Raw genomic sequence first — 22183 nt, 5'->3', positions numbered from 1 at the left:
AACCTCTGACGGCGCGCGCTCGATCGTCATAGGACGCCGTGTCGGCGTATTGCATCCTGGGATTTGTGGTTCCGAAAGAATATCCGACGCATGTCCCTGGCACCGTGGAGGGAATGCTCCTCCCCCCAGCGTGCCCTGCGGTACGGGGGCTGGGTGGGGGGGGGGTGGGGGCGAACCCGGAAGTTCTGGGCCGAGTTCCTGGTTGCCAACGAGTCCCATCCCGAGTGGATGGAAACCGGCGACATGGCGGCGTCCGGCCCAGCGCTGTGCCTCTTCGACGTGGACGGGACGCTGACGGCCCCGCGACAGGTAGGCGGCGTCCGGCGGGGTGGCAGCGGCGGGCGCAGACCCTCAGGGTGCTCGGAGAGATGGGGCGGGGCCGAAAAGCGAAAAACTTATTGGAAAACGCGGTTCGGGATTTTCACCGCCTGCGCTGGATTTGAAGCCCAGCTCAGCTCTCTTGCCAGCCGTGAGCGCGCCTCAGTCCTGTCGCCTGCGAACTGCACCTTGTGCCCTAATATGAAAAACACAGGTGTCCAGGTCAAGCAGACCTAAAAGAGTCTCCTCTGTACCCTCTTGAGAGCTGTCTGACCTTGAGCAAGTCACTTAATCTCAGTCTCAGCCTCCACGGCTTTCAGTGGGGACCTTCCCAGTTCCATATGGTGTTTGTGAGGGTCGAATGAAATCGAATAAATTCGTAAAAATATTTTGGGTAGGGTGGGCCGTGCTCAGCAGGAGACAGTAAATATTAGCCGCTGCCAACCACCCCCTTTTCTCCACCCCCTTCTCCAGCGGGAGTGAGCAGAGAGACCTAGATTTTTTTCAGACTGCCTGCTGCGAGCCCCCCCCTTGAACTCTTGGAAGCTTGCTTCCCACTTGTAGATGTTGCTGCTGCAGGCTTGATCGTGAGGTTTCTGTTAAGATCAGGATTTGTGGAGAAGCTGACGCTGACCTCCCCGCTTGCAGGGACTGGTCCTTGAACCACAGCCATTCAAACTTGAGCCGGGACCCAACTAACCTTCCTACCTTCACTTTCTATCCCTGCCTTCTTAATTTTGGCCGGAGGATGGCAGTGGTGTGCTCCAGATGGCCACATTACATGCGTGTGACATCATTTTGCCTTTCTGAGCCACAGATTGGGTGCATCTAGGGATGAAACTCAATGGCAAGTTCTTCAGAGGCCCTTTGTGACCCAGATTCGGTGACCAAAACACACTTCTGGACTGTTAGAAAAGCTCTTGGCTGTCTGGAGCCAAAGTCAGCAACTCATTGTTTGTAAAGGCCCAGATAGCAAAAATTTTTTTCTCTCTGCCAACCACATGGTCTGTAGTAACTACTCAGATGTAATGCAAAAGCCGCCATAGGACCTTAGGTAGACACAGCATGGCTGTATTCTAATAAAGCTTTATTTACTTGTTACAAAAACAACCAGCTGCTCCGTTTGGCCCATGGGCTGTGATGGTCTAGGGTTCACATTCCATACCTTTTTGCATATCACTGGACCTTCTCAACCTTTTCCCCTCTTTCCTACCATGTAGGATAATTTCTTTTACCCTTTTTTTTTTTAAGGTTTTATTTATTTGACAGACAGAGATCACAAGCAGGCAGATAGAGAGAAGCAGGCTCCCTGCTGAGCAGAGAGCCCGATGCAGGGCTTGATCCCAGGACTCTGAGATCATGACCTGAGCTGAAGGCAGAGGCTTAACCCACTGAGCCACCCAGGGACCCCTCTTTTACCCTTTTAAACATAAGGAAACTGAGACTCAGTGAAACCATGACCTCTGTTTCTCACAGCAAATCTGGTACAAGTGTCTGGGCTGCAGGGCATTGTCATTTGCTAAGTTTGCCATTTCCTGCCACCGCTCCAAGATGGAAGCTGTTCTGGCTGCTGGTTATGCCATTCCGGAAGGTGCTTCTGCCTTCCAGAAGGAATCTGGATAGATGACTATGAAGTATGAAATAGCAAAGAAACTCACAGTGTATTCCTGTAATTCACTGAGTCACAGTGTATTCCTGTAATAGACATTTGAAACATGATATTCTTTGCAGCAAACTGGTAATTTTAACACTGAAAAAAAAAATAGTCTAACAAAAGAAAATTGTTTCTGGGTGTCAGGTGTTCCAGGTAAAAAATGAAAATATTTTAGCAAGAGATCTAATCATTATAGAATAATACAGTACCTTCCCTCCCTCAAAACATGCGTTCCCAAACAGTGATAAGCATATTACAGTCCAGAAGCAGAAGAATGGGTTATCTTGCAGCTGCTGACACACGAGATGATATAAGCAGATAAAATCTAATTAGAACGGAGTCTGGAGCTCCGCACATACCACTATTTTAGTAGAATTTTCTTGTGCTGAGTACTTTCCTAAGAAAGGTTATTCCATCTAAAAACAGTTGAGACTTAGAACAAAAGAAGGGGGCCCTAAACCTGACTAAATTGTTTTCCGGCTTTATGTCATAAAAAATTCAAACATACGGGGGCACCTGGCTGGCTCTGTCGCTAGAGCATATGACTCTAGATCTCAGAGCTATAAATTCTAGCTGCATGTTAGGTGCATGTTACTTTTAAACCTTAAAAAAATAAAATCGAAATCCAAAAAAGAAATTAAAACGTACAGAATTACTGCGAAACTACTATACAGAATAGCCATATCTCGGCCACTTAAAATCAGCGATGACTGACATTAACTTTTCTACACTTTTATTCTTTGATGTGCCACTTCCGAAGCCACAGTCATCATGGTAATTCACCCCTAAATATTTGAGCCTGGATCTCTTGAGGACATCTGTGGTGACCATAGTGCCATCATCACCTACGAAACGTGTCACCAGTTCCCTCCTATTATTTAATGCCCCAGCTCAGAAGTCAGCACATATTTTTCTGTAAAAAGACAGATAGTAAAGAGTTGAGGCTCTGCCAGCCATGTGGTGTCTGTCAGAACTACTCGGCTGTGTGGTTGCGTCACAGACAGTACGCAAGTGAATGGATGTGGCTGCGTGGCAGTCGTACCTCGCGGAACCTGGCAGCGAGTTAATGCTGGCCCAGGCGCCTATTCTGCTGATTCTTACTTGCTCTGTCAGTTTTCCTCTGTTGTCCCAAAAGAAGTCTTTTGTAGTTGGTTTTTTCAGAAGGTGAATTTTTATCCTGCTTTGACCTCAATTTCAAGCTTTTGGATCTTTCTGTGTTTTATTTTTACCCAGGAGGACTTATAAAGAACCCCTTGTGATTAGCAACACAGAATTATTTGGGAACATCACAACTACTTTGGTCTGTGATTATTTTGCTCCAACAACCTCTCCTACCGTGGGTAGTTTAGATGCTCTGTTATGCTCACAAGGAGCTGGATCTTACTTCCTGTCAAAAAAGTATTTGCTGCCCCTCAGAAGTGAGAAGGGGCCTTCTAACACACACACACACACACACACACACACACATACACTGCAGACACACCTGATGGCCACAGTACCACGGAGCTCATCATTGTGCACTAGGGTTAAGAAAAAAGAAATTGCAGCTTTGGGTTCTGCTTGAAGACAGAAGTATTGCATTTTTAATATTTTGCAATCTAGGGAATCTTCTCCACTTCCTGCCACCCTGACGTCAGGTGGAAGTAAGCCACTTGGAGGGCTCCAGGACCCATTTTCATAGTCATTGATTTGTAGAGGCTGCCACGGCACTTCTAAATTTTGTCTGCTAAGTTGAGATTCCACAGAAGGTGTAAAAAACTGTGTGTTCTGTTATAAGCCCTTCTGTACAATTTTATTAATCCTGGGTGTATATTTCTCTAAAATGTTGTTGTTTTAAGAAAAAAGAAAAGATTTGAGTGCCTGGGTGGTTCAGTGGGTTAAGCCTCTGCCTTCGGCTCAGGTTATGGTCTCGGGGTCCTGGGATCGAGCCCCGCATCGGGCTCTCTGCTCAACAGGGAGCCTGCTTCCCCCGCTCTTTCTGCCTGCTTGTGATCACTCTTTCTGTCAAATAAATAAAATCTTTTAAAAAAAAGAAAGAAAAGAAAAGAAAAAGAGGAGATTGAACTCTAGATGTTTTTGTATTGAAGTTGGTTTTTTGTTTTTGTTTTTAATTTCTGCTATCTTCATTTCTAAAGATACCCAGTGTGAGGGCCTCCAGGCTGGCTCAGTCAGTGGAACATGCCACTCTTGATCCCGGGGTCATGAGTTCAAATCCCACATTGGGAATAGAGTTTACTTAAAAAATAATAATACGTTAGGGGTCCCTGGGCAGCTTAGTTGGTTAAGTGTCCTACTCTTGATTTCAGTCAGGCCATGATCTCAGGGTTGTGAGATCAAGTCCCTCATCAGGCTCCACACTGGGCATGGAACCTGCTTAAGATTCTCTCTCTCAAAAATAAAAATAAAAAATAAAAAATTAGAAAATAGATACCCCATGTGAATATACCATTCAGATTACTAAAAGTAACAAAATAGGGGCACCTGGGTGGCTCAGTGGGTTAAGCCGCTGCCTTCGGCTCAGGTCATGATCTCAGGGTCCTGGGATCGAGCCCCGCCTTAGGCTCTCTGCTCAGCGGGGAGCCTGCTTCCCTCTCTCTCTCTCTGCCTGCCTCTCTGCCTACTTGTGATCTCTGTCTGTCAAATAAATAAATAAAATCTTTTAAATAAATAAATAAATAAATAAATAAATAAAAGTAACAAAATAACTTTTAAAAAATGAATTGTGATTTGTCTTAATGCAGGAATATTTTTTTCATGTTCATAACTTCTATTTAATTAGTCCACAATTCAGACTTCAACTAGCAAAAAATTACACCATTGAGACCACTGTTGATACATAAGAGCTTTTCTTTTAGGAGAAACTAAAAAAATCCTTGTGCTCTTGCTGTTGTACTTATTTATTTTTGGTTTTGTATTATTATAACAAATCAATTCTGAATGTCCTCTGTAATCTTATCATATTTTGTTCTAAAATAGCAACTTAAACCCGTAAGTGGAGTACACTGTAGCATTCGAAAGGAATGTTCTAGATCTTTGTGTATCGACACGGAACAGTCATCCCAACTCACTGCTAAAAACACATGTCACTGCACAAGACCTAGAATTAGTTCACTTGTGTGTCAGAAAATAAGACCTCCTTATTTTTGCATATGTAGGCAAGTATGTGAATGCAGAGCAGTAGAGCTAGAACAGCACACAGCAGCTGTTAATATATTGCTTGTGTGTTTTAAGCTAGGTAAGAATAAGTAAAATTTTTTCTGGTAAAAAGTTGATTTCCCCAAATCACAACTAAAACATTTGGACTCACTACAGACCCAGAGCCTGAACTGGCATATATGGAAGTCAGGGTTGTATCACTCTTTGAGTTTCTACGGCTATTCTACGGCTCATGACTTTTTATTTTCCTTTTTGAAATGTAGAAAATTACCAAAGAAATGGATGGCTTTCTACAAAACTTGAGGCAGAAGATCAAAATTGGTGTGGTAGGTGGGTCAGACTTTGAGAAAGTGCAGGAGCAGCTGGGAAAGGATGGTAAGTTACATTTGTTTGGTAAGTTACGTTTGGTTAATGGCAGCTTCTATGAGGACATTGGGACCTGTGGCCATGAAGTGTTTTAGGCAGCCTCGAGCCCTCCTCCCTGTGTGGCAGGCTTCCTGCTGCCTTGTTTGGACAAACATTCTCTCTGCTTTCTCTTTCCTCTGTTCTTAATGTTATAAATAAATTTCTGGAATTGGTGGTGGACCACTCAGTTCCCAGATACATGGGTGGGGTCACCCAGAAGTTTGAGTGTGTGTGTCACTGCCTGAAATGCTTTGCCTTGTCCCCGTCCACTCTCTGAGCTCAGTTCAGTCCCCATCTCCTGACTGTCCTTCTCACCCAGGTGTTCAGATGCCTTCCAGGTCTGGGGGCCTCCTCTCCGTTGCTCTAACACATGTTTCCCAGAGTTCCCTAATCATGGGACACCCAGGCTCTCAACCCTACCTGGTGAACCAGAACTTCCAGCGCAGGCCCCAGGAAGCCAGGGGTTCTTATTGGCCCCTTCACTGGAGATCCTGAGGTCTCTGGGGCCTGGGAATCATATTTTAGCAGCTCCCCCCCAACCTGTGCCCCAGGAGATTGTGATGCACAGCCTTGCCAGCAGGACACACACTGCATGTTGCAAACCGTCTGTTTTTTCTGGAAGACTCTGACTCTGCATTACTCATCTTGTAGCCCCAGGGCCTCTAGAGTGCCTGACCTCTAAGAACTAGATTGTGGAGAGATGGTTGAGATGATCGTTCTTTGGGACACTGTTGACATTTTGGGCCAGATCATTCTCCATTGTCGGGGGCTGCCCTGTGCACACTGTAGGATGTTGAGCAGCACCCCTGTGGCCTCCACCCACGGGATGCCAGGAGCACCTCCGTGCCCAGTGTGGCATCCAAAAATGTCTCTAGACATTGCCAAATACCCTGTGGGGGGCAGTGTCACCCCCAGTGGAGAACCAGGGTTTTGACTGTAGTATCCTACAATCCAAATCGGTGTAGGCTGTCTTTATTGGATTAGTGTATTGGATGAGCATAATCTATGCATTCTCTCTAAAGCTCTCTGTTCTGCTTACACTTCCATTTTTCTCATAGATGCTCTACTTAGAAACACTAGAAACAACATAATGGGGCACATTAAGCCCCGGAAATCCTGTTACCCAGCCCTGATGGCCCTTTCTGCCTCTGGCCATATTTTTAACCACAGGCTCAGAGAGGCATTATGTTAGGGTAGGGCACTGTCTGTAGATTTCAAAGAGTGTGAGTCCAGACAACAGACTCAGAACCTTCACAAGCTAGAAGAAAGTTGAAGACCCAGCTGTATCAGAATCACTGGGGAACCTGTGAAAATACAGATGTGAGGGCCCCACCCAACACAGGGCACCTGGGAGTCTGCATTTTAATAAGCAACTAAAGTTTGGGAACCCATTTAGTATTGTATGAATGGTCTCCATATCTGGCTGCTATAATATAAGAATCACCTAAAGACCTTTTAAAAATATATATTTTCATTTATTTATTTTTAAATTCTGATCTTTAGCCTGGTCCTGCATGTTCTGATTCAGAAGGCCTGAGAGCAGAGCCTGGGAATCTGCACATTTTCATCACTGCCCTGGTGATGTGGGTCCTCAGGGAGGCTTGGGGGTCATTCTTGGCTCACATCTTCCTCTCCAGGTAGAGGGGGCTGAAGGCAGAGACATGAGAGGACCCGCCACCAGGTCTCTGAACACCAGCCTGGCCACCATCTTGTACATTTGTAATTAGAGGCTTTTTTTTAAGGCATTTTTCCCCACCTTCGGAACCTGTTAAGGCGAGATACCCTTTTACAGTCCTTACTGGAGTTTCCCTGTTTTATCCGTGAGACATGTTAATCAAGAAAGAGAAACCAGCTTCAGTTCCTTGCACACTGACTTTTCTCTTGTTTTGGTTCCAGTGGTTGAAAAATACGATTATGTGTTTCCAGAAAATGGCCTGGTTGCATACAAAGATGGGAAACTCTTGTGTAAACAGGTAGGTTTTAGAGTATCCAGACCACTATATACTATTATTATACTATACTATAATAATATTAATATTAATAATAAAATAAAATAAATAATAATATATACTATAGTAATATATATTATTAGTAATATTATTAAATGTAGTAATATTATTAAATATAGTAATATTATTAAAATGCTTTCCAAAAAGCTATTTGACCCTGGATGCTTCTGGGGAGGTGTGTCCGGGAGGTGAGGAGCCGGGGAAGGAGTGAACCTCTATCTACCCTGTATTCTTTTCTACGTCTTGAGTGTCGAGCCCTGTGACTATCACATATTCCAAATGGTTAACTAAATTTCAGCATTGTTTTTTTAAGGATACTTTATCTGATATTTCTGTCGCACTAGCAGAAACGGGGGCAGGCTGCCTCGCTACAAGCATTTTTAAGAGGTACTGTGTAGCTGTTGCTAGTAACAAGATCCTTCCACTCAGACATATGAGAAAGCCCGAGTGGAACAAAGATACTTTGTCAGCGTCCGTAGATATTTTCATTGAATAAAAGCAGCAGTAATAAACTCTTTGGGCCTTCCATGAAGCATTCGAAAGATAATTTGTACAAAAATCTTGAGTCATGAAGCAGGAAATGCTTTAACTAAAGCCCTTTGTGGTTTGCCTTATGTTTTCACGCAGGGAGAGAAGGAAAAAGGTAGCCGGGCGTGTCGCGCTGGCCACGTCAGCCTAGTCACCCTCGCCAGTAGTGGCTGAAGCCCCGGGTGTGCTGTAAAGTTATTTCAAAAATGCCCCCCCATTCAAGTAACCCCAGTGTTTTCTTTATCCAGAGTATTCAAGGTCACCTGGGCGAGGCCCTAATCCAAGATCTAATCAACTACTGTCTGAGCTACATCGCAAGAATTAAACTCCCGAAGAAAAGGTGGGTTTGGGGGGCACCTGGGTGGCTCAGTGGGTTAAGCCTCTGCCTTCGGCTCAGGTCATGAGCTCAGGGTCCTGGGATCCAGCCCCGCATCGGACTCTCTGTCAGCAGAGAGCCTGCTCCCCACCCCCCGCCCCCTGCCTGCCTCTCAGCCTACTAGTGATCTCTGTCAAATAAATAAATAAATCTTTAAAAAAAAAAAAAAGAAAGAAAGAAAGAAAAGGTAGATTTGCTTTCAGCAGAGGCTGTGCTGGCACGGGGAGGAGTCGCACTGGCTGGGTTGGTGCTGACTTTAGTCCCGGGCCCTGTGCTTAGTTAGTAAGACATTATTGGAAACCTTCTAGTGGAAGAATGAATCCATAAACGACAGCATTTCCACATGATGGGAAGCGGAAACTAAGAGGCTTGCTAAGACTGTGGGCCCGGGAGGAGGCCTGTAAGAGCAGTGTGGAAAGCAGCTTCAGCCCCAGATCCGGAAGCCACCTGGGACACACCCCGGAAACCCAGGCCAGAGCCCACACACAGCCCTGCTTACTCAGCCCACGGTATGACATAAATCTGCATTAATTGCTGTCATTTGAAAGTTTGACTTCATATAGTAAAATACCATCATCTCTGGCTTCGGTGTTCTCTGAAGATCTGTAATTTCAAGTTAGCATGAGATCCCCACCGTGAATTCAGGCAGCAGGATGCTGTGTTGGCCTTGAAGCAGACCCTCAGCTCAACAATGGGCCTATGTCCCTGGTATTTACAGGTGGCTGATGGCTCAAGATCAGGGCTATGTGCAGAAGACAGAAAGGACCCAGGGAAGAGGTTCTAGAACTTCATAGTCATCAGCATTTAGAACTAGAAGATACTTCCGGCACATCGTCACAGAACCCTTAAATTGCATTGTAAGGATGAATAGCTCACAGTTATTTGAGCTTTTAAGAAACTGTTTTGAGATTCAAACTGGAAACACCGTGGGGGAAAATGTTGTATGTGTGTGTTTTTTTTTTAATCTTTATTCAGAGTAACTAAAAAAAGTGTTAAGCTGTTCTCACGTTCTGCGATCAGAGCAACCATTTAGTAGCAGCTAGCCACAGCAGCTGTGTTTCGTTGGAATGACGGAGGCTCACCAAGCAGCCCTCAGAGCCTTTTCCCATAGCTTTGTGTGGTCAGACCGGTGGGTTCAAAAGGTCATTAGCAAAAATGTCAGGCGCATGAATTTTCAGATTCCTCAGGGAACTTGAGAGATGGTAATCATTTTCATAGCTCTTTTTATTATTATTATTTTAATTTGACAGAGAGAGAGAGCATAAGTAGGCAGACAGGCAAAGGGAGGAGAAGCAGACTCCCCAGTGAACAGGGAACCCAACGTAGAGCTCCATCCCAGGACTCTGCGATCATGACTTAAGCCAAAGGCAGACGCCCAACCAACTGAGCCACCCAGGCACCCCTCATAGCTCTTTATTGACAATAAAATTCACTGTCCAACAGAAATAATGTGGGCCACATGGGCAATTTTAAGTTTTCTGTAGCTGCATTAAAAAAAAACAAAAACAAAATTAATTTTAATCATATTTTATTTAATTCAGTGTAGCCAAAACATAGTCGTTTTAACACATAGTCAACAGAGAGCATTTCGAATGAGGGTGACATTCCTTTTTCATGCTCTATCTTTGAAATCTAATCTCAGTTCAGATTAGCTGCCTGTGGCCCAAGGCTACCCTGTGGCTGAGCCCAGCCCAGTGAAGTGTTGATCCTACCAGCCCCGTCCTTCTGGAAATTTGAGCCTGCTTACCCATCTGTAAAGTCGTCCACGTAAATAATGTCTCTCCGGGGCTCGTCCCCTCTCCTCTCCAGGGGTACTTTCATTGAGTTCCGAAACGGGATGTTGAACGTGTCCCCAATTGGGAGAAGCTGCAGTCAAGAAGAACGCATTGAGTTTCACGAACTCGATAAAGTGAGTCCCTCCGACACAGCCTGGGTCTCGGGCGTGAAGATGTGCAGCCTCATGGCCTGTGGCTGAAGGGTGCCTTCTGCACTGACATGCGCTAGACAATCGGTATCTCCTTATTTTTCTCAGAAAGAAAACATCAGACAGAAGTTTGTAGCAGACCTGCAGAAAGAGTTTGCAGGCAAAGGCGTCACGTTCTCCATAGGTACGGTGCACTCGGGCTGGCTTCCGGCTTCGGTAACCACCTACTAAGTGGGGTTGCGGGGGCCAGTGAGCTCTTGGATTGGGGCTGTGCCTAGTGTGAAGGTGGGCCAGAGGGGTGTAGGGGCGAGCACTCCTGTGTGGTCAGCCCTCATGGAGACTCTCCCTGGCCTCTGGGTTTGGTTCTAAAGTCTCACCTGGCAGGTTTCCCCCCCACCCCCACCGCCCTGCCCCGGTACCTCTCTTCCTGGCCCAGAGTAGCGCTCAGCAGAACAGATTTGAAATCTCATCATGCGTGAGCAGCAGGGATCCGTAGCAACCAGTTGGGTATGTGTTACAAATCAAGAAACAGGCCCTGGAGGAAAAGGGGTCTTGTCTAAGCCCACAGAGGTTGTGTCTGCAGTGGCGGACCAGCATGCGAGCGAACATTTCCTGTGTCGGACAGAGTTCTTCCCACAGCGCTGGTGTCTTGGCCGGCCTTGGTTTTTCGTAGAATACACTTGTGAGATGCTTGAAGCAAACGCACTTCCGTCAGCGCTGATGGGTCCTTACGTAGAGCCCTCTTGTTTTACCACCTACCCTGAGCGTACAGTTGTAGGAAAACTCGAATTATAAAGAGATTACATCTGCTAGAGCAGGTAGATGTTCAAGTGTTCTTGAACCACAAGGTGAACGTCTCCCCGACAAAGCTTTCCAAGGGTTTATTGCACCTGAAAGGTCCCCAACAATCACTTTGCACCTGCTTTTCCTCTCTCCTGCGAGATGCACCGCACACAGCCAGCTCTGGGCTTCGCCCCCAAGAGCCAGAGCATACTAAAGCTCGGGGTGGCCCAGCTGGTTGAAGCTGTTACCGGATTTTCCACTGCTTCCTTTAGACCCATGTCTTTGGCGCAGCACTTGAACACGAACGCATTCCTCATTCTGAGCTAGCAATCTGTCTTGCTTTTCAATTTTGGGTGAAATAATGTTGGAAAAAAGCAACGTCCCATGAATTTCTAGAACCGGTCCCTAAAATAGCATAAATAGCAAACCAGGGTATTAAAAACCGACCTCAGCCCTCCGGTTGCTAATGAGTAGACCGCGCGTTGGGTTCAGCCACATGCCCCTCTTTCCCGCCTCTAGCTTCTGTGTCTTCCCCCTCTCGGCAGGAGGCCAGATCAGCATCGATGTCTTTCCTGATGGCTGGGACAAGCGGTACTGCCTGAGACACGTGGAAAATGACGGCTATAAGACCATCTATTTCTTCGGGGACAAAACCATGCCCGTAAGTACGGGAGCGTATTTTGGAATTGGACTGTTTGGTTCAGGCTGGAAAAGGGGACATGGACATGTGGGCCTTTTCCGCTCCGCCACGCAGCACGCACTGGCCCAGCTCACACGGAGCAGGGGCTGCTTTCCCCTGAGAGGAACGAATCAGCCTCCCTCCCTTTGTGCTCGGACACCAGACCCCTCAGTGGGGACGGTCATGGAGTCCTTTCGAGGCTCACTTTGCAGCCTTCCAGAACACCTGCCCCAGTGCCGCTGTCCAGTCCTTTGTCCACTTCCACGCCCTTGGCCATTTTTAGGTCATTTTTCCACTGTGGTTTTCCCCCAGGGACATTCTTTATGAGCTGGGCACAAGGCATCCTAAATGGTAGGAAGACGGGGAATCTCACGGGTCTCAAATTCAAGAGACCGCATCAGGGACTGTGTTAGCAGTGCGCATCGCACACACAGGGTTTGGGGAGCTGTCCCTGATGGACAGGTGCTGGACTGAGTCTAAATCGGGGCTGAGAGTAGAGCCGTGTCGAAGGCCAGCACCAGGAGGAGGATTGCAGAGGAGGGATTTCCCCAGGCCACTGTGGCAGCAGGACGGGGCTCTTCTTGGGACAGGTGGGGCCCTGAGAGGAGGCTGGGCACCAGCCACTCACTGCCCAGGCCCCTTCCTTTAAATTCCTGTCGCCCCTGGGCCCCTCCGCCCACTTCCCTTCACGTGCCGCCCGGTGATGGGAATTATCTTGGCATCAGAGGTCCTGGTTCGAGCTTCGTGGCCATCCTGCACCCAGCAGCTATGCCCTGGACATTCAGAGTTTGCTTAGTGTCTGGTCTGTGATCCACTGCAGAGTACTTGCCATTTTGCTAAGGTTTTTCTGGGGTGGACCTACCTGCCTATCAGCAAGGTCCCCACATAAGGTCTTCTAGCATTAAAGAGACTTCTGATCAATATAGGCTCATGTCCATCCTTCTAAAGGATAAAACCAGGACTCGGGGTACATGGGTGGCTCAGTCGTTAAATATCCGACTCTTGATTTCAGCTCAGGGTGTGATCTTGGGGTCCTGGGATCAAGCCTGGCGGCAGACTCCCCATTCAGTAGGCAGTCTGCTTGTCTCCTCCCTCTGTACTTCCCATGTTCGCGTTGTTTCTTTCTCTTTCTCTCTCTCAAATTAATAAATCTTTAAAAAAAAAAAAACGGAAAGGGTAAGTGACTTGCCCAGGGTCATACAGCCCGTGGCCGAACTGGTGGCACCAGAACAAACTACCTTGTCTCTAAGCACGCAGGCTTCCCAGTCCAGCAGGCCGTCCCTCCGTCGCAGTGGGGAACATTCTCTTCTGGTTCCCGGACAGCATGCTGCTGCTTTTCTGGAGGCGTGTCCTTTAGCCTCGTTCTTAACGACAGAGAGAAGTGGTTTGCAACCGCGTCCATTTGGTGAAATTCTTTGGCTGCAGAAATGCTTTTGCATCAGACTTTGATGTCTTTGGAGAAAGCGAGCTCACGCAGTCACACGCAGGATCTTCCGGCTGGCCGGGCGCCTCCGCAGCCCTTCCGGCCCCCTGCCCGCTCAGCTAGGCCGGGAGGAGAGCTGCTGAGACAGGTGAAGCCAGGTTTTTGTCCGTGATGACACTCTTGCTTTGTGCAAAGAGCCCCCAGAAGCCTCACTGGGGACTTTGCAGAACGGAATGTGGTTCTTGAGATTAGCAAAGAATGCCTGCTTTTGGGAATTCTCCATCTGGGAACTCGAGCACATCGATTCTGTTTGTTTGGTTTTTGGTTTCACCTACTTTTTAAAGGCGGATACTTCTTACGGAAGATTTTTTCCTGATTCGTAATTAACATTCACTGTAGAGCATGGGAGAAAGTGTAAGTCACATGTGGTCACAGCTGATGCGCCTCCCAGTCTTTTCTCTGGGCGTCCGCGACCCCCAAAGTGGACCCTGCGTGTTCACTCTTGGATTTTCTGCTTTGTTCTCGTACCTATTTTATTTACCCATGTTAGTGAATTTCTTTGAAAATGAGGTTTTCAGGGGCTGGATGACCCGTTTTCCCAGCAGAGGCCCTGGGACTGTGGTTGTTGACACCGTGGTGACCGATCTCTGCCCTCTGACGCTGCTGTTGGTCGGTGGTTTCCTGGAAATGGGAAGTAACGGTCCAACCATCTAAACCTTTAACAGGCATAGAGCCATCCAAACGCTAGCTTTAAACTTCTCATATTCTGTGATAGATTTTGAAAGCTGTTTCCTTCCTTCGCATCAAGGCAGATGTTTTTGCTGGTTTCCAGGGAAACAGCACTTGAGCTGAGAACTGTCAGTAAAAAAGCCATTTCCCAGGGGTTCCTGGGTGGCTTATTCGGTTAAGTATCTGACTCTTGATCTCAACTTGGGTCTTGATCTCAGGGTCATGAGTTCGAGCCCCATGTTGGGCTGCATAGTGGACGTGGAGCCTACTTAATTTAAAAAAAAAAAAAAAAAAAAAAGCTATTTCCTTGCCAAGCACCACAGGCTTAGAGGCCTGCCTGGCAGCCTCTCCAGCCCTAGCAGCCGCCTCCATCTGGAGGGATCTGATGTTACATGGAGCCCCTCCCCCATTCCCTGCTTGGAACACCCTCAGAGAGCAGAGTGAAGAAACTAGACATTGGCCGTTGCTTTTCTAAATGCTTGGCAGTCCTGGACTGACTGTCGGTCCCTACCGCCTCCCCATCCTGCCCATCAGCCACAACAACCAGGGTCTGTTAAAACCCAGCTGTGAGTATAGCCTCAAGGCTTCAGGCCCAACCTGGAGTGCCTTGGTTTGGTGCAGGGAAAGGGTTGGCCAGGGCACAGAGAGGCACCCCACACTGCTTTGCATGGCTTCGGGGCAGGGAGGGAGGTGGCGGGGAGACTGCCCCACCTGACTCCGCCCACCCCCAGCCTTCCCATATTCCCAGGCTAGACAGTTTCTGCTGGCTTAACGCTTCCTGGCTTTCAGGCGGTTGGAACATGAAAACATTCTAACGGTCATGAACATCGACAGCTGATTGACTTTGACTCAGCAGATCCTTTTGGGTGATTGAGTTCTCTGTCCGCTTCTGTGCTTGGGACGGGCACACGCAGAGTAGCAGGACTGGGGGGCACTGTTGCAGGAGGTGACTGACCACGCACAAGGCAGTTGGTGCACACGGCAGAATGCTCCGTGGCTGTACGAACCACGGATGCAGACCGATCTCTGGGATGTTCTATCAGGCGAGCCACGTAGGATGCAGAACGGTACAAGTAACAGGCGCCGCTTTTGTCTAACGAGGTGCTCTCTTCACGGTGCTCATAAGTGCATAAAGGGAATGTGAAGGGACATCCGAGAAGGCAGATGACAGACCTCCTGAGAGCTAGGGACAAGGATGGGAGAGACACTTGGCACTCTGTCCTCTCTTTAAATTTTGACCTCCACAAATGTGCTCTCTGTTGAAAAATAAAGCTTTAAAGTATCAAACTGAGCAAAGGAAGAAAACTAAAATTTTTGGTTTCTAAAGCACTTCAGTGTCAGACCCTGAGCTGGACCCTGGGACGTTCTGTCCTCAGGTCCTTGGGCAGCCTGGCGGGACGTGCGGGATGGGCAGCAGCGGGCTCCACGCAGGGCCGGGGGCGGTGCAGGTCAGTGACCGTGCAGCATCCAGAAGCCTCTCGTCATCGCCTCCAAAATGCTATCAAATCATGCAACAATTGGTTTTCCACAAACGTTCAAAAGGAAAATCTTTCTTTAAAATAAGCTTTAAGGAAGTCCCTATCGGAAGAGGGGCAGTTTTGAAACCCAGAAGACCTACAATCTGGCTGCCGTTGCCCACAGGCTGACCACACAAGTCTCTGTGTCGTGAGCCGTGGTACTTGTCAGCCCCTATGGGGGCTGAACTGTGGGGACGCAATTCTTCTGAAGCGGTGGGAGGAAAGGGAGGTCCTAGAGGGAGGGTGGCTAGCCCAAGGCCGGCTCAGGAAAGGCAGCAAGCAGGACTTGTTTCTTCCAGCAGGGAACCAGCCGGCTATGAAGTCTGCAGCTTTTAATGAAGTTAAGAAAATCTCATCCAGTATGAGATTCCTCTGAGAGATTGGGGGCCTATAGGGTGGGCGGTGCGTGTTAGCCGGCGAACCTTGAGTTCCTGCTCAGGCTGCGGACGGAGTTGGCCATTGACCCTGCCCTGGGCGACCTGGCCATGCCTGGCATCTCCTGCGCTCACTCTCAGGATGCCTGAGGGCTGATGAGAGCACTGAATGTGTCCTCTGTGCAGACCTGTCCTACTATTAGTGCATGTCAGTGTGAAATCTGAGACCCAAGTCTTGGGGGCTAGTGGCAGGCTTAGGTTAGCATGGAGAGAGGGGTGTTCCTTGCTCCCAGAGGGGCCTCAGGAAAATTGCTGCTCCCTGAGATCTGACTGGAGGAAGTTGGACCGGGTTAGAGGTTCCCCACCCAATTGAGGGGGTGCTGCCAGTTCCCCTGTGGGAGGACACTGGGCCGGGGGGGACACCATGAGTGCGGTGTTTGTTGGGGTCTCGGCTGACCCGCCTTCCTTCTGGACACCAGAATCTGTGGTCGTGTCACCCCTGAGATCAGGGCAGGGGGAAAGGGGCTGGCTGGATAAACCCTGAAGAAGCAGCAGCCATTGCTGTAGTTCTCTTCACGGAGACCCTGACTGCAGACCCCTAGAGTGTGGCCAACCCGCAGGGAGTCCCCTGGTGCGGTCACTGATGGCTACGAATCGGCATCTCCTGGAGGCACGTCCATGCCTGGTCCCGTCACCCAGTGCTCAGCCCTTGTTTTGGGGACGAGGGGGTACGCCAGACCCATGAGCAGACCCGGAGGGTCACCCCAGGAGTGTCAGCAGGACACAAGCCAGCTTGCTTTCCACCAGACGGTTAGTCCCCAGACTGTAAGCACTGGGTCGCGTCCTGGAAATACTCCTGGAAATACTAGGAGTCACCTGATTGTTTTCACAACATCATGACCCTGGGGCCAGACTGGTTTTTTGTTTGTTTGTTTGTTTGTTTGTTTTAAGTGTAACCGTTGACTTCCTTCTAGGAAAAATCAGTATAGTTATCTAAGGGCATACATTTTTATCAAATATTCTCCTCACCAGCTAATGATCACACGTTGAGAAAGCAGCGCATACCAGCCGGGCAGCACGTACTCAGATCCGTTTGGCTTCTCACGTCGCGGCCTGCAGGCCAGGGGTACTGGCCTTAGAAGTGTTGGTACAGCTCCCACGGTGACTGTCACCACAGCCCAGGGAGCACCCCCCCCCCCAGGGCTTTGAAACAGAGCCCTTGTCTCTTTGGCCTTTGTACCCTGATACCTAGAAATTGGATCGGTCCCGTTACACTGCCCGGAGATGAGCAGCCACATGCGGTGGAAGTGGACTTGCAGGAGTGGACCTGAGCCCCAGATGGGTGTTCTTAGCAGAGACCCCCTTGGAATCCAGCGGCCCGGCCCTGCTTCCTGCTCTGCAGGGCCCACAGGCCAGGGACACGTGATTTGTGTTCCCTTCCTCAGCTCTCCATCAGGATCCTCGGGGTCCAGTGAACACCACCCCCCCCACATCGGCTGAGCATCAGCGTGTGCAGAAACACGGCTGGGTAGCGGGGAGACTGGACCCCACTCAGCCCTGCCGTCTGCTTTTCTGTGGCACCCTCAGCCCTTCGCCTCAAATATTTAAATATTAATGGGCCATTTGCACTGAGCTGGAGGCCTCTCCTCCATCCGGCATCCATCCCTGGCCCATGGATGTGTCCCTTCCGGCTCGGTTCCCTTTGTCATCTCTCAGAAAAGCGTCTTCCCCACCCGGACTCTAGTGACCTGTGCAAATCTGGTGTTTGGAATCTGCGGTTCCCTGAAGCCTGATTCTAGAGGGGGGCGCTCACACCAGCTCGTCTTGTGCTTCTGCTTCCCCCGACCTCCCTCTGACTCTGGTGTGCCAGCTCTGGGAGCCCCAGAAGAGCCCAGGTGCCCTGGCAGGAGGGGAGGTTAAAGTCTGCGGTGCGTGGTGCTGGTGGTGCCAAGACCGAGCCGGGAGAGCCACCCCGTGTGGATCAGGTCTCCCGGGAGGGACAGGCGGGGCAGCTGCTTCGGAGTCGTTCCCCGGGGCCCGGCGTCTGCAACCCGCCCCCAACCCTGGCTGGCTGCGCAGCCTCCTCCTTGCTGTGCTTCTGCTCCTCGGCCTCATCCCCCACCTGCACGTCCTGCAGAAGGTGAAGCTGATTGTGTCCCCTGGTCGCAGCTTTGCCGGTGGCTTGACATAAAATCCCAAGTCCTTACGTCCCTGGCCTGGGGGGCCGCTGAGCTGACTTCTGGGACGTGGCTTGTCCCCTCCCTTCCTCTGCTCACTGGTGCCTCCCTTGTCCCTCGAGGTTCTCTGCCCCGCCGTTCTCTGCCCGACGGGGTTGCTCGCCTCCATCTCCTGTCCTCTCCCGGCCTCCGCGCTGACGTTCGCTTTGCCCAGCGGGTAGTACGTGCTCCCTGGGCTGGTTGGGCTCCTGTGTCAATCCAGACTCCTCCCTCCCGAGTGAGTGAGTGACAGGGACTGGATGTGTCCCCGATAGATGGATGGTTTTTCTGGATAGTTCACAAGTCTGTTTCTACATCGTTAAGTTCTCTGTGGCGGTTTTTTACCTCCCATGCTATTTGTAGGAGGAATCGGACTTTAATTCTAAGCATCACATGAACTGGTTTCACATTTACTTGCTTAGGTAGCCCCCGGTGGGCGTGACGCCTAGAGCCGACCCAGAGCCACTTGACGGCACAAATCTGTGAGGCGAGGGCAGGACCCCAGCAGCTGCCCCCGTCAGCGCTGGGAACGGAGTTTCCCTGATGTGGCTCCAAGTTCGTGGCCCCCGACCTGACTCCTTCCCCTGGTGCATTTTGGGCCCCGGCAGCAGCCCCTCCTAAACTTTGGGACAAGGTAACTCTCGCAAAAGTCAGAGCAGTAAGAATTACTGTGTCCGTGAGTCCTTTAAAGGCATGTCAGATGTTTCTTATAGAATCTTTAGGAGAAAAATCCATTTTTACTCTGCAGTTATTTTCATCGTATTATAAACTAATGTTTTGAGTTAGACCGTCCAGGCTTATGAGGAGAATCTAGGAAGTTGCATGAGAAGCAAAGCAGGGGCTTTCCTGGAGCTCAGGGTGTGGGAACGGCGGCAAGCCCGCTTCATTCACCCCAGACCGGGGGGTGGGATGGGGATGCCGTACACACTGGAGGACCCACCCCCGGGGACCCCCATGGCGGGCCAGGGCCCCCCGGATACAAGGTCTGGCAGAAGCAGTCTTGCGCTCCACTCTTGGAAGTGGCCCAGGGGAAGGGATGTGTGCATACGCCTAGAGCCGCATGAGCTGAGCCGACCTGCGGCCAGGGGGCGGCGTAGCCCCCTTCCAGCAGCTGGATCACCTGTCGGCCGCAGTCCAGGCAGGGTCTACACCCGGGCCGCCTGGCTCAGTCGCAAGCCAAACACAGGAACTCTTTAAATATAAACAAATAGAATCAAATAAACTCTGTTCCTTTGTTGCCCTGGTCACTTGCCACCAAGTACTCGGTAGTCACCAGTGGCTGCTGTTGGCTCAGAGGCTCGCGTGGCCGTGTCACAGCCAGATGCCACGGTGGGCTGTCAGCCCTGCTGCGCTGCCTTGTGACAACAGCCTGGGGCGCAGTTCAAACACAGTGGCAGGGACTGCTGTCACCTGTCACGCTTGCTTTATAGAAAAAGAAGCCTCAGATCTTCACAAGAGCATCGTGATTGCTTTCAGAGGCGTAATTACACGTTCCAAGCTAAATTGCAGTTCAAGGAAAAGTGAGAAAGCCCTTCTCGGTAATGCCTGGGCTCGGGTTGCTCTTCTCCCGGGGGCCCAGGTAACCAAAGCCCGCCTGCCTACTGGTAAAAGGGCGAGTTCCTCAGTTTCCTGCCGCCTGCGCCCAGGAGAAGCAAGGCGCCCACATCTCCCCCTTGTCTTCACAGGGCGGGAATGACCACGAGATCTTCACCGACCCGAGGACCGTGGGCCACACGGTGACGACCCCTGAGGACACCCGCAGGATCTGTGAAGAGCTGTTCCCCTAACAGCCCCTTCCCTGAGGGAGAGCAGGGCATCCTGCTGACAGGCTGGAAGGGTCACCGTGGCCACACTCCGGATCCCTCCCTCCCCCACATGCCTGCGAACCCCAGCCTGTGCCAGGCTCCCGACACCTCCTGCGGCCTTGACGACATGGCCTCCACCCCCAGGTCCAGAAGCAGCCAGACTTGTCAAGAATGGCCGGAAGGAATGACTCCAACCCAGTTTTATTCCCCACCCCCAAGTCGCAGACCCTCCACATGTGCAATCACGGTACACACGGTTTTGGAGGAAACTTCCCCATCATTCTAGAATGATACAGAATGAATGTGCCCAGACCCTCCCTCCTCATGGGTCTTGTGAACAATGTAACTGGCAATGTTTGGACCCCCAGTACGCACGGGGGCATCTGGTGATGAGAAAGGACAAGATGTTTACAGCCATCCCTCCCCAGGACAGAAGTCTGGAAACACCTCCTGAGGGGAAACTCTTGCCCGCTGTCAGCCTGGGAGGACTCTGAAAGCAAAGGCCCTGTGGCCACCAGGCAGGACTGAGTTCAGCAGCACATGGGATGCAGACCACAGCATGGCCCACAGACAGGTGGCCACCATGTGACCACTGACCCCAACAAGGTTGCCCCTCAGCTGGCCTGCAGTTCTGGGGGCGAGCTCTGAATTCACTACACCTAGGACAGACCACTGGGGCTCCGCCCCTCGGGATGGGAGCAAGTGGGCCGCAGCAGCCCTGCCCCCAGATGCTAGAACCTCCCTCCCTTCTGCTTTCTCAGGGATCAAGTGAGAGGCTGGATCGTTCACAGAGGAGGAGCTGCACGGCTGCCCTCCAGATCTTTATGTGGACCAGCCTGCCTGTCCTGGCATCACCCAGACCTGGGCCTAAGGGGTGGGCGCCGTCCGACGGGTGGTCCTGTGACCCTCACTCCGTGCTTTGAGTTCAGCGAGGTCCTCGTGCTGCTGGAAGGCAGCCCACGGAAGAGCGCTTCCCAAGGAAACGGTTCACAGGTCACTTTTCAGAATCTGGACTTGTCAGGACCCGCAGACCCACAGTCCGCTCCAGTCCACAGCACGGCCTCTGCTCAAGCCTGGCCCATCTGAACAGGTGTCTGCACGCCCGCTGCCCCACCCCCACCCCACCAGGTGCTTTCATCTCCACAAGCCTCCCAGGCCCCACCAAGCTTGTCCTAGCTGGGGGTCCAGTCGGGGGCCGTCTGTGCCCACACGCAGGGCCGACGTTGCTCAGTGGTTCCCAGGACTGAGCCACGCAGGCGGACCTTTCCTTGCTGGGTTTTGCAAGCGATACTGTAACGACCTTTGACAATGCAAAGCAGCAAATTAAAGTTGATTTTATTGTTTCCTGTTTCTCATTCGGAGGCCTTTTTCCTTCTTTTTTTTTTTAAGATTTTATTTATTTATTTGACAGAGAAAAATCACAAGTAGGCAGAGAGGCAGGCAGAGAGAGAGAGGAGGAAGCAGGCTCCCAGCTGAGCAGAGAGCCCGATGTGGGGCTCGATCCCAGGACCCTGGGATCATGACCTGAGCCGAAGGCAGCGGCTTAACCCACTGAGCCACCCAGGCGCCCCAAGGCCTTTTTCCTTCTTTGACGGTTACATGAACAGTAAAGTGGGCGATCAGCTGAGCTGTCCTCTCAGATTCTGGAAGGAAAACCCAGCCCTTGCAGATCTGAAGGCCATTGCTTCTGACACTGGTGTTCCCGGGGTTTCCGCAGCGCCAGAATTTGGTGCTTCCGGGCTCGCCTTCCTGCCCATGGGGTAAGGATCCGCAAGATTCTTTACATTGTTAAGAGCAGCACAAGACAACGGAGTCTTACTGAAACTCGCCCCAACCTTTATAACTGGAGACAGCCCTGCCTGGGCTGCCCTGAGCAGGTGCCCCAAGGTGTCAGGCTGGGCCCGCCCCTCCCGGGGGTCCCACTGTGACTGCCTGTGGACACTCTGGGGCAGACCCTTTCCCCATCCCTGGGGCCTGCCTCTGCCACCAGCCATCTCCTCCGCCTGCCTCCCCTGCGCTGGCTCTGCTGCTGACCTGCACCATGACTCAGAACAGCTTCATCTCGGCCTGTCTGCTCCTCTGTCGGGCGGGGTATGGCCCCTATAGCACACACCAGCTACCTCCAGCCAGGCTGTTACTACCTCCACGAACCCCCCGGGAAGCCTGTAAGGCAGGCAGTACCAGCCCTGCTGTGCAGGTGCGGGTAAGTCACCCCCTCAGCTTTCCAGAGCTGGCAGCTGACACACAAGAATCTCCAACGCGGTAGCTAAGTGCTGAGCAGGAGGGC

The 22183-nt window shown here is 50.6% G+C and overlaps 1 protein-coding gene across 3 annotated transcripts; it reads left to right on the top strand.

Annotated features, from left to right (window-relative positions):
* The first annotated feature begins 83 nt into the window (after positions 1–83).
* Positions 84–21251, top strand: PMM2 (phosphomannomutase 2). 3 transcript variants are annotated; one of them, XM_032326673.1, is made up of 8 exons: positions 84–309; positions 5392–5503; positions 7430–7506; positions 8319–8410; positions 10256–10355; positions 10479–10554; positions 11699–11814; positions 20658–21251. In XM_032326673.1, the coding sequence occupies exons 1-8, from the start codon at positions 91–93 to the stop codon at positions 20817–20819; spliced, it is 954 nt and encodes a 317-aa protein (XP_032182564.1). In that variant the 5' UTR covers positions 84–90; the 3' UTR covers positions 20820–21251. The 3 variants fall into 3 exon arrangements, with proteins under 3 accessions (XP_032182564.1, XP_032182566.1, XP_032182565.1); XM_032326675.1 differs by lacking the exon at positions 20658–21251 and adding an exon at positions 12845–13000 and having other exon boundaries at positions 87–309; XM_032326674.1 differs by lacking the exon at positions 20658–21251 and adding an exon at positions 19777–20294 and having other exon boundaries at positions 88–309.
* The last annotated feature ends 932 nt before the right edge of the window (positions 21252–22183 follow it).

The sequence above is a fragment of the Mustela erminea genome, chromosome 20 (assembly GCF_009829155.1).
Source record: "Mustela erminea isolate mMusErm1 chromosome 20, mMusErm1.Pri, whole genome shotgun sequence".
NCBI classification, from domain to species: domain Eukaryota; kingdom Metazoa; phylum Chordata; class Mammalia; order Carnivora; family Mustelidae; genus Mustela; species Mustela erminea.
The sequence above is the reverse complement of the archived record's forward strand: the minus strand, read 5'-3'. Positions and strand labels throughout refer to the sequence as shown.